The 13,583-nt window shown below is 49.0% G+C and overlaps 1 protein-coding gene and 1 pseudogene across 1 annotated transcript; both read left to right on the plus strand.

Annotated features, from left to right (window-relative positions):
- LOC123485995 lies at positions 1–8,070 on the plus strand (annotated as a pseudogene).
- Positions 8,071–8,151: 81 nt separating this feature from the next.
- On the plus strand, positions 8,152–11,910 carry LOC123485996 (mucin-5AC-like). Its single transcript, XM_045217131.1, has 3 exons — positions 8,152–10,326; positions 11,220–11,639; positions 11,760–11,910. The coding sequence occupies exons 1-3, from the start codon at positions 8,180–8,182 to the stop codon at positions 11,908–11,910; spliced, it is 2,718 nt and encodes a 905-aa protein (XP_045073066.1). The 5' UTR covers positions 8,152–8,179.
- The last annotated feature ends 1,673 nt before the right edge of the window (positions 11,911–13,583 follow it).

Below are 13,583 nucleotides of genomic sequence, written 5' to 3' on the forward strand. Positions count from 1 at the left end.
AACCACAGCTGAGCCCACAACAACCACAGATGATACAACCACAATCCAAGCTGCTGCTACAACAACAGCTGCGGAAACCACAGCCAAAACCCTGCCCACAACAACCACAGCTGCTCCCACAACAAACATAGCTTCTCCCGCAACAATTACCACCAAAGTAACAACAATAACATCTACAGCTGCAGCTTCAACAAGTATAGCTGTGGCTACAACTACAACAGATGCACCTACAACAACCACATCTTCTCCGACAACAACTACAGTAGCTCCAACTACCTCAAAAGCTTCCCCTACAACAACCACGGCTGATCCCACAACAACCACAGCTGCTGCTATGACAACAACTTCTGCGGCTACAACAACAGCCGTCCCTACAACAACCACAGCTTCTCCCACAACAACCATAGCTGGTGCTGCTACAACAACTACAGCTGTGGCTACAACAACAGCTGCTCCAACAAAAACCACTGCAGCACAAACAACGACTAAAGATGCTCCTACAACAACCCCAGATACACCCACAACAACAACATCTTCTCCGACAACAACCACAGCAGATCCAACGACCACAACAGCATCCTCTACAACAACTACAACTGCTCCTACAAAAACCACAGCTGTTTCCACAACAACCACAGCTACTGCTACGACAACAAAAGCTGCGGATACAACAACCAAAGTCATCCCCACAACAACCACAGCTGCTCCCACAACAACCACAGATGCACCCACAACAACCACATTTTCTCTGAAAACAACTACAGCAGCTCCCACAACCACAACAGCTTCCACTACAACAACCACAGCTGCTTCCACAACAACAACAGCTGCTCCCACAATAAACACATCTGCACCAACTACAACCACAGCAACACCAATAACATATACAGCTGCGGCTTTAACAAGTACAGCTGTGGCTACAACAACCACAGCTACACCCACAACAACCACAGCTTCTTCCATAACAACCACAGCGGCTCCCACAACAACATCAGCCACTCCCACAACAACCACAGATGCTCCCACAACAACAACAACACCTTCTCCCACAACAATCACAGCTACTCCCACATCAACAACAACAGCTGCTGCTACAACAACAAAAACTGTGGTAACAACAACCGTACCTCTGCCCACAGCAACCACAGCTGCTGCAACAACAATCACAGATTCACCCACAACAACCACATCTGCTCCCAAAACTACAGCAGCTTCTACAACCACAACAACTTCCATGACAACAACCACAGCTGGTCCAACAGCAACCACAGCAGCAGCAATGACGTCTACTGCTGGGGATACAACAACCATAGCTTCCCCCAAAACAAGCACAGCTGCTGCTACGACAAATACCGCTAGGCCAACAACAACCACAGCCATCCCAACAACAACAGTTGCTCCCACTACAACCACAGCAACGCCAATGACATCTACAGCTGCAGCTACGACAAGTACAGCTGTGGCTACAACAACCACAGCTGAGCCCACAACAACCACAGATGATACAACCACAATCCAAGCTGCTGCTACGACAACAGCTGCGGAAACCACAGCCAAAACCCTGCCCACAACAACCACAGCTGCTCCCACAACAAACATAGCTTCTCCCGCAACAATTACCACCACAGTAACAACAATAACATCTACAGCTGCAGCTTCAACAAGTATAGCTGTGGCTACAACTACAACAGATGCACCTACAACAACCACATCTTCTCCGACAACAACTACAGTAGCTCCAACTACCTCAAAAGCTTCCCCTACAACAACCACGGCTGATCCCACAACAACGACAGCTGCTGCTATGACAACAACTTCTGCGGCTACAACAACAGCCGTCCCTACAACAACCACAGCTTCTCCCACAACAACCATAGCTGGTGCTGCTACGACAACTACAGCTGTGGCTACAACAACATCTGCTCCAACAAAAACCACTGCAGCACAAACAACGACTAAAGATGCTCCTACAACAACCCCAGATACACCCACAACAACAACATCTTCTCCGACAACAACCACAGCAGATCCAACGACCACAACAACATCCTCTACAACAACTACAACTGCTCCTACAACAACCACAGCTGTTTCCACAACAACCACAGCTACTGCTACGACAACAAAAGCTGCGGATACAACAACCAAAGTCATCCCCACAACAACCACAGCTGCTCCCACAACAACCACAGATGCACCCACAACAACCACATTTTCTCTGAAAACAACTACAGCAGCTCCCACAACCACAACAGCTTCCACTACAACAACCACAGCTGCTTCCACAACAACAACAGCTGCTCCCACAATAAACACATCTGCACCAACTACAACCAGAGCAACACCAATAACATATACAGCTGCGGCTTTAACAAGTACAGCTGTGGCTACAACAACCACAGCTACACCCACAACAACCACAGCTTCTTCCATAACAACCACAGCGGCTCCCACAACAACATCAGCCACTCCCACAACAACCACAGATGCTCCCACAACAACAACAACACCTTCTCCCACAACAATCACAGCTACTCCCACATCAACAACAACAGCTGCTGCTACAACAACAAAAAACTGTGGTAACAACAACCGTACCTCTGCCCACAGCAACCACAGCTGCTGCAACAACAATCACAGATTCACCCACAACAACCACATCTGCTCCCAAAACTACAGCAGCTTCTACAACCACAACAACTTCCATGACAACAACCACAGCTGGTCCAACAGCAACCACAGCAGCAGCAATGACGTCTACTGCTGGGGATACAACAACCATAGCTTCCCCAAAACAAGCACAGCTGCTGCTACGACAAATACCGCTAGGCCAACAACAACCACAGCCATCCCAACAACAACAGTTGCTCCCACTACAACCACAGCAACGCCAATGACATCTACAGCTGCAGCTACGACAAGTACAGCTGTGGCTACAACAACCACAGCTGAGCCCACAACAACCACAGATGATACAACCACAATCCAAGCTGCTGCTACAACAACAGCTGCGGAAACCACAGCCAAAACCCTGCCCACAACAACCACAGCTGCTCCCACAACAAACATAGCTTCTCCCGCAACAATTACCACCACAGTAACAACAATAACATCTACAGCTGCAGCTTCAACAAGTATAGCTGTGGCTACAACTACAACAGATGCACCTACAACAACCACATCTTCTCCGACAACAACTACAGTAGCTCCAACTACCTCAAAAGCTTCCCCTACAACAACCACGGCTGATCCCACAACAACCACAGCTGCTGCTATGACAACAACTTCTGCGGCTACAACAACAGCCGTCCCTACAACAACCACAGCTTCTCCCACAACAACCATAGCTGGTGCTGCTACAACAACTACAGCTGTGGCTACAACAACAGCTGCTCCAACAAAAACCACTGCAGCACAAACAACGACTAAAGATGCTCCTACAACAACCCCAGATACACCCACAACAACAACATCTTCTCCGACAACAACCACAGCAGATCCAACGACCACAACAGCATCCTCTACAACAACTACAACTGCTCCTACAAAAACCACAGCTGTTTCCACAACAACCACAGCTACTGCTACGACAACAAAAGCTGCGGATACAACAACCAAAGTCATCCCCACAACAACCACAGCTGCTCCCACAACAACCACAGATGCACCCACAACAACCACATTTTCTCTGAAAACAACTACAGCAGCTCCCACAACCACAACAGCTTCCACTACAACAACCACAGCTGCTCCCACAACAACCACAGCCGGATCTATGACGACCACAGCTGCACTAATAACAATCACAGCTTCTCCCACAACAACCACATCTTCACCGACAACAACCACAGTCACAGTTACAACAACCACAGCTTCTCCCACAACAACAACAGCTGTTGCTTTGACAACAACATCTGTGGATACAACAACAGCCATACCAACAACAACCACAACTGCTCCTACAACAACAACAGCTGCTGCTACACCAACCACATCTGAACCAAAAACAACCACAGCCACAGGTCTGACAACCACAGCAATCCTCACAACAACCACAGCTTCTCCCACAACAACCACAGATGCGCCCACAACAACCACAGCTTCTCCAACAACAACCTCAGCTGCTGCTACGACAACAACTGCTGCGGCTACAACAACCAAAGCCATCACCACAAAAACCACAGCTGCTCCCACAACAACAACAACAACACCTTCTTCCAAAACAACCACAGCTGCTGCTATTGCAACAACAGCTGTGGCTACAACAACAACAGCTGCTACCGAAACAACCACAGATGCACCCACAACAACCACATCTTCTCAGACAACAACTACAGCAGTTCCAATGATCATAACACCTTACCCTACAACAACCACAGCTGTTCCCAGACCAACAACAGCTGAGACTACAACAACCAAAGTCATCCTAACAACAACCACAGCTGCACCCACAACAACCACATCTCCTCAGAAAACAACTACAGCAGTTCCAATGACCACAACACCATCCCCTACAACAAACACAGATGTACCCACAACAACAAAAGCTGATGCTACAACAACCAAAGTCATCCCAACCAAAGTAATCTCAACAACAAACACAGCTGCTCCTACAACAACCACAGCTTCCCCTACAACAACCACAGCTGTTCCCACAACAACCACAGCTGCTACCACAACAACCGCATCTGCATCGACAACAACCACAGCCACAGCTCCGACACCCACAGCAGTCCCCACAACAACCACAGCTGCTCCCACAACAACCAAAGATAAACCCACAACAACCACATCTTCCCCGACAACAACTACAGCAGCTCCAACGACCACAACAGCTTCCTCTACAACAACAACAGCTGCTCCAACAACAACCACAGCTGCTGCTACGACAACAAATGCTGCGGCTACAACAGCTAAACCCATCCCAACATCAACAACAGCTGCTCCCACAACAACATCAACAACATCAGATGCTAAGATAACAACCACTGCAGCACCAACGATGACTTCAGCTGCTCCTACACCAACCACAGATATACCAACAACAACAACATCTTCTCCGACAACAACTACAGCAGATCCAACGACCAAAACTGCTTCCTCTACAACAACTACATTAGCTCCAACACCAATCACATCTGCTCCAACAACAAACACAGCCACAGCTCCGACAACCACAGCCGTTCTAACAACAACCACAGCTGCTCCCACAACAACCAAAGCAGATCCAACGACCAAAATAGCTTCCTCTACAACAATGACAGCTGCTCCAACAACTACAACAGCTTCCCCTACAACAACCACAGCTGTTCCCACAACAACCACAGCTGCTCCCACAACAACCACAGCTGCTCCCACAACAACCACTGCTGCTGCTATGACAACAACTGATGCAGCTACAAAAGCTAAAGCCTTCCCCACATCAACAACAGCTGCTCCCACAACAACATCAACAACATCACATGCTATGATAACAACCACTGCAGCACCAACGATGACCTCAGCTGATCCTACATCAACCACAGATCCACTAACAACAACAACATCTTCTCCGACAACAACTACAGCAGATCCGACGACCAAAACTGCTTCCTCTACTACAACTACATTAGCTCCAACAATAACCACATCTGAACCAACAACAAACACAGCCACAGCTCCGACAACCACAGCCGTTCTCACAACAACCACAGCTGCTCCCACAACAACCACAGCAGATCCAACGACCAAAATAGCTTCCTCTACAACAATGAACGCTGCTCCAACAACTACAACAGCTTCCCCTACAACAACCACAGCTGTTCCCACAACAACCACAGCTGCTCCCACAACAACCACAGCTGCTCCCACAACAACCACAGCTGCTGCTATGACAACAACTGCTGCGGCTACAACAGCTAAAGCCGTCCCCACATCAACAACAGCTGCTCCCACAACAACATCAACAACATCAGATGCTATGATAACAACCACTGCAGCACCAACGATGACTTCAGCTGCTCCTACATCAACCACAGATACACTAACAACAACAACAACATCTTTTCCGACCACAACTGCAGCAGATCCGACGACCAAAACTGCTTCCTCTACAACAACTACATTAGTTACAACACCAACCACATCTGCACCAACAACAACCACAGCCGCAGCTCTGAGAACCACAGCCGTCCCCACAACAACCACAACTGCTCCAACAACAACATCAACAACATCAGCTGCTATGATACCAACAGATGTGGCTACAACAACCAAAGCCAGCACCACAACAACAACAACAGCTGCTCCCACAACAACATCAACAACATCAGCTGCTATGATAACAACAGCTGTGGCTACAACAACCAAAGCCATCACTACAAAAACCCCAGCTGGTCCCACAACAACAACAACAACAACAACAGCTGCTTTCGAAACAACCACATATGCACCCACAACAACCACATCTTCTCAGACAACAACTACAGCAGTTCCAATGATCACAACAGCTTCCTCTACAACAACAACAGCTGCTCCAACAACAACCACAGCTGCTGCTACGACAACAAATGCTGTGGCTACAACAGCTAAACCCATCCCGACATCAACAACAGCTGCTCCCACAACAACATCAACAACATCAGATGCTAAGATAACAACCACTGCAGCACCAACGATGACTTCAGCTGCTCCTACACCAACCACAGATACACCAACAACAACAACATCTTCTCCGACAACAACTACAGCAGATCCAACGACCAAAACTGCTTCCTCTACAACAACTACATTAGCTCCAACACCAATCACATCTGCTCCAACAACAAACACAGCCACAGCTCCGACAACCACAGCCGTTCTAACAACAACCACAGCTGCTCCCACAACAACCAAAGATAAACCCACAACAACCACAACGACCACAGCTGCTCCCACAACAACCACAGCTGCTCCCACAACAACCACAACTGCTGCGGCTAAAACATCTAAAGCCGTCCCCACATCAACCACAGATACACTAACAACAACAACATCTTCTCCGACAACAACTACAGCAGATCCGACGACCAAAACTGCTTTTTCTACAACAACTACATTAGCTACAACACCAACCACATCTGCACCAACAACAACCACAGCCGCAGCTCTGACAACCACAGCCGTCCTCACAACAACCACATCTGCACCAACAACAACCACAGCCGCAGCTCTGAGAACCACTGCCGTCCCCACAACAACCACAGCTGCTCCAACAACAACATCAACAACATCAGCTGCTATGATACCACCAGATGTGGCTACAACAACCAAAGCCATCACCACAACAACAACAACAGCTGCTCCCACAACAACATCAACAACATCAGCTGCTATGATAACAACAGCTGTGGCTACAACAACCAAAGCCATCACCACAAAAACCCCAGCTGGTCCCACAACAACAACAACAACAACAACAACAACAACAACAACAACAGCTGCTACCGAAACAACTACAGATGCACCCACAACAACCACATCTTCTCCGACAACTACAGGAGCTACAATGACTAAAACACCTTTCCCTACAACAACCACAGCTGTTCCCAGACCAACAACAGCTGAGACTACAACAACCAAAGTCATCCTAACAACAACCACAGCTGCACCCACAACAACCACATCTCCTCAGACAACAACTACAGCAGTTCCAATGAACACAACACCTTCCCCTACAACAACCACAGCTGCTCCCACAACAACCACAGCTGTACCAACAACAACCACAGCTGCTCCCACAATAACTACAGCTGCTACTGCAACAACAACTACAGTTGTGGCTATAAAAACAACAGCTGTCCCCACAACAACAACAGCTGCTGCTATGATAACAACAGCTGAGGCTACAACAACAACAGCCATCCCAACAACAACTACAGCTGCTGCGCCAACAACCAGAGCTGCTACCGACACAACCACATCTGCACCAACAACAACCACAGCTGCTCCCACATCAACCACAGATGCACCCAAAACAAGCACATCTTCTCTGGCAACAACAGCAGCAGCTCCAACGACCACAACAGCTTCCTCTACAACAACCATAGCTGATCCCACAACAACCACAGCAGCTGCTACGACAACAACTGCTACAGCTACAACAATCAAAATCATCCCCACAACAACCACATCTTCTCCGACAACAACTACAGGAGCTCCAATGACTAAAACACCTTCCCCTACAACAACCTCAGCTGTACCCACAACAACCACATTTTCGCTGACAACAACTACAGCAGCTCCCACAACCACAACAGCTACACTTACAACAACCACATATGTACCTACAACAACCACAGCTTCTCTCACAACAACCACAGCTGCTTCAACAACTAAAGCTGTGGCTACAACAATAACAGCCATCCCCACAAGAACATCAGCTGCTCCCACAACAACCACTGCAGCACCAACAATGACTACAGCTGCTCCTACAACAACCACAGATACACCAACAACATATTCTCAGACAACAACTACAGCTGTTCCAACGACCGCAACAACTTCCTCTATAACAACTACTGCAGCTCCAACAACAACCACAGCTATTTCCACAACAAACACAGATACTGCTACGACAACAACAGCTGCGGCTATAACAACCAAAGTCGTGCACACAACAACCACAGCTGCTCCCACAACAACCACAAATGCACTCACACCAACCACATTTTCTCTGAAAACAACTACAGCAGCTCCCACAACCACACCAGCTTCCCCTACAACAACCACAGCTGCTCCCACTACAACCACAGCTGGAGGAACGACGACCACTGCTGCACTCATAGCAATAACAGCTGCTCAAACAAAAACCACATCTTCACCCACAACAGCCACAGCTTCTCCCACAAAAACCACAGCTGATGCTGCTACAACAACTACAGCTGTGGCTACAACAACAACATCCATTCCTACGACAACAACAGCTGCTCCCACAACAACCCCTGCAGCACCAACAACGACTACAGCTGCTCCCACAACAACCACAGCTTCCCCTACAACAACAAAAGCTGCTGCTTTGATAACAACAGCTGTGGCTACAACAAAAGCCATCCCCACAACAACCACAGCTGCTCCCACAACAGCAACAGCTGCTGATACACCAACCACATCTGCACCATCAACAACCATAGCCACAGCTCCGACAACCACAACCGTCCTCACAACAACCACAGCTGCTCCCACAACAACCACAGCAGATCCAACGACCACAACAGCTTCCTCTACAACAACGACAGGTGCTCGCACAACTACAACAGCTTCCCCTACAACCACCACAGCTGTTCCCACAACAGCAACAGCTGCTGATACACCAACCACATCTGCACGAACAACAACCACAGCCACAGCTCCGACAACCACAGCCGTCCTCACAACAACCACAGCGGCTCCCACTACAACAATAGCTGCCATAGCAACAACAAAAGCTCCTGTAACAACCATCACTGCTGGCCCTACCACAACTACAGCTAACCCCACAATAACCACAACTGCTCCCACGACAACCACACCTGCACCCACAACAACCACAGCTGCTCCCACAACAACCACAGCTGCTCACACGACAACCACCGCTTCACCCACAACAACCACAACTGCACCAACGACAACCATAGCTGCGCCAACAGCAACCACAGCTGTTCCCACAACAACAACAACTGCACTAACAACATTCCCAGCTGCTGCTATGACAAGAACAGCCACCCCCACAACAACTACAGCTGCTCCCACAACAACCACAGCTGCTGCTTCAACAACCACAGCAGTACCAACGTACACCACAGCGGCTCCCACTACAACCACAGCTTCTCCCACAACAACCACAGCTGCTGCTACAACAATCAAAGCGCTGCCCACAACAACCACAGCTGTTCCAACAACAATCACAGATTCACACACAACAACCGTATCTGCTCCCACAACTACAGCAGTTCCCACAACCACAACAGCTTCCCTTACAACAACCACAGCTGGTAGCAAAACGACCACAGCTGCACCCACAACAACAACAGATTCTCCCACATCAACCACAGATTCTCACACAACAACCACAGATTCTCCCACAACCACAACAGCATCCCTTGCTACTATAGCTGTTCCCACAACGACCACAGCAGCACCAATGATGTCTACTGCTGGGGCGACAACAATCACAGCTTCCCCAAAAACAACCACAGGTGCTGCTATGACAACAACAGATGTGCCAACAACCACCACAGCTGCATCAACAACAACCAGAGCTGATCCCACCACAACCACATCTGCTGCTACAACAACAACAACAGCTGCTGCAACAACACCCAAAACCCTGCCCCCAACAACCACAGCTGCTCCCACAACAACTTTAGCAGCTCCCACAACCACAACAGCTTCCCCTACAACAACCACAGCTGCTCCCACTACAACCACAGCCGGAGGAACAACGACCACTGCTGCACTCATAGCAATAACAGCTGCTCCAACAAAAACCACATCTTCACCCACAACAACCACAGCTTATCCTACAAAAACCACAGCTGATGTTGCTACAACAACTACAGCTGTGGCTACAACAACAACATCAATTCCCACGACAACAACAGCTGCTCCCACAACAACCACTGCAGCACCAACAACGACTACAGCTGCTCCCACATCAACCACAGCTTCCCCTACAACAACAAAAGCTGCTGCTTTGATAACAACAGCTGTGGCTACAACAAAAACCATCCCCACAACAACCACAGCTGCTCCCACAACAGCAACAGCTGCTAATACACCAACCACATCTGCACCATCAACAACCATAGCCACAGCTCCAACAACCACAACCGTCCTCACAACAACCACAGCTGCTCCCACAACAACCACAGCTGATCCAATGTCCACAACAGCTTATTCTACAACAACGACAGCTGCTCCAACAACTACAACAGCTTCCCCTACAACCACCACAGCTGTTCCCACAACAGCAACAGCTGCTGATACACCAACCACATCTGCACGAACAACAACCACAGCCACGACAACCACAGCCGTCCTCACAACAACCACAGCGGCTCCCACTACAACAATAGCTGCCATAGCAACAACAAAAGCTCCTGTAACAACCATCACTGCTGGCCCTACCACAACTACAGCTAACCCCACAATAACCACAACTGCTCCCACGACAACCACACCTGCACCCACAACAACCACAGCTGCTCCCACAACAACCACAGCTGCTCACACGACAACCACCGCTTCACCCACAACAACCACAACTGCACCAACGACAACCATAGCTGCGCCAACAGCAACCACAGCTGTTCCCACAACAACAACAACTGCACTAACAACATTCCCAGCTGCTGCTATGACAAGAACAGCCACCCCCACAACAACTACAGCTGCTCCCACAACAACCACAGCTGCTGCTTCAACAACCACAGCAGTACCAACGTACACCACAGCGGCTCCCACTACAACCACAGCTTCTCCCACAACAACCACAGCTGCTGCTACAACAATCAAAGCGCTGCCCACAACAACCACAGCTGTTCCAACAACAATCACAGATTCACACACAACAACCGTATCTGCTCCCACAACTACAGCAGTTCCCACAACCACAACAGCTTCCCTTACAACAACCACAGCTGGTAGCAAAACGACCACAGCTGCACCCACAACAACAACAGATTCTCCCACATCAACCACAGATTCTCACACAACAACCACAGATTCTCCCACAACCACAACAGCATCCCTTGCTACTATAGCTGTTCCCACAACGACCACAGCAGCACCAATGATGTCTACTGCTGGGGCGACAACAATCACAGCTTCCCCAAAAACAACCACAGGTGCTGCTACGACAACAACAGCTGTGCCAACAACCACCACAGCTGCATCAACAACAACCAGAGCTGATCCCACCACAACCACATCTGCTGCTACAACAACAACAACAGCTGCTGCAACAAGACCCAAAACCCTGCCCCCAACAACCACAGCTGCTCCCACAACAACCACAGCTGTACGCACAACAACCATAGCTTCTCCCACAACAACCACAGCTGCTACAACAACTAAAGCTGTGGCTACAACAATAACAGCCATCCCCACAAGAACATCAGCTGCTCCCACAACAACCACTGCAGCACCAACGATGACTACAGCTGCTCCTACAACAACCACAGATACACCAACAACATATTCTCAGACAACAACTACAGCTGATCCAACGACCGCAACAACTTCCTCTATAACAACTACAGCAGCTCCAACAACAACCACAGCTATTTCCACAACAAACACAGATACTGCTACGACAACAACAGCTGCGGCTATAACAACCAAAGTCGTCCACACAACAACCACAGCTGCTCCCACAACAACCACAAATGCACTCACACCAACCACATTTTCTCTGAAAACAACTACAGCAGCTCCCACAACCACAACAGCTTCCCCTACAACAACCACAGCTGCTCCCACTACAACCACAGCCGGAGGAACAACAACCACTGCTGCACTCATAGCAATAACAGCTGCTCAAATAAAAACCACATCTTCACCCACAACAAACAAACCACAGCTGATGCTGCTACAACAACTACAGTTGTGGCTACAACAACAACATCCATTCCCACGACAACAACAGCTGCTCCCACAACAACCACTGCAGCACCAACAACGACTACAGCTGCTCCCACAACAACCACAGCTTTCCCTACATCAACAAAAGCTGATGCTTTGATAACAACAGCTGTGGCTACAACAACAGCCATCCCCACAACAAACACAGCTGCTCCCACAACAGCAACAGCTGCTGATACACCAACCACATCTGCACCATCAACAACCACAGCCACAGCTCCGACAACTACAACCGTCCTCACAACAACCACAGCTGCTCCTACAACAACCACAGCAGATCCAACGACCACAACAGCTTCCTCTACAACAACGACAGCTGCTCCAACAACTACGACAGCTTCCCCTACAACCATCACAGCTGTTCCCACAACAGCAACAGCTGCTGATACACCAACCACATCTGCACGAACAACAACCACAGCCACAGCTCCGACAATCACAGAGGCTCCCACTACAACAATAGCTGCCATAGCAACAACAAAAGCTCCCGTAACAACCATCACTGCTGGCCCTACCACAACTACAGCTAACCCCACAATAACCACAGCTGCTCCCACGACAACCACACCTGCACCCACAACAAACACAGCTGCTCCCACAACAACCACAGCTGCTCACACGACAACCACCGCTTCACCAACAACAACCACAACTACACCAACGACAACCACAGCTGCACCACAAAGCAACCACAGCTGTTCCCACAACAACAACAACTGCACTAACAACATCCCCAGCTACTGCTATGACAAGAACAGCCACCCCCACAACAACTACAGCTGCTCCCACAACAACCACAGCTGCTGCTTCAACAACCACAGCAGTACCAACGTACACCACAGCAGCTCCCACTACAACCACAGCTTCTCCCACAATAACCACAGCTGCTGCTACAACAATCAAAACCCTGCCCACAACAACCACAGCTGTTCCAACAACAATCA

The sequence above is a fragment of the Coregonus clupeaformis genome, unplaced genomic scaffold, assembly GCF_020615455.1.
Source record: "Coregonus clupeaformis isolate EN_2021a unplaced genomic scaffold, ASM2061545v1 scaf0927, whole genome shotgun sequence".
In the NCBI taxonomy this organism is placed as follows: Eukaryota; Metazoa; Chordata; class Actinopteri; order Salmoniformes; family Salmonidae; genus Coregonus; species Coregonus clupeaformis.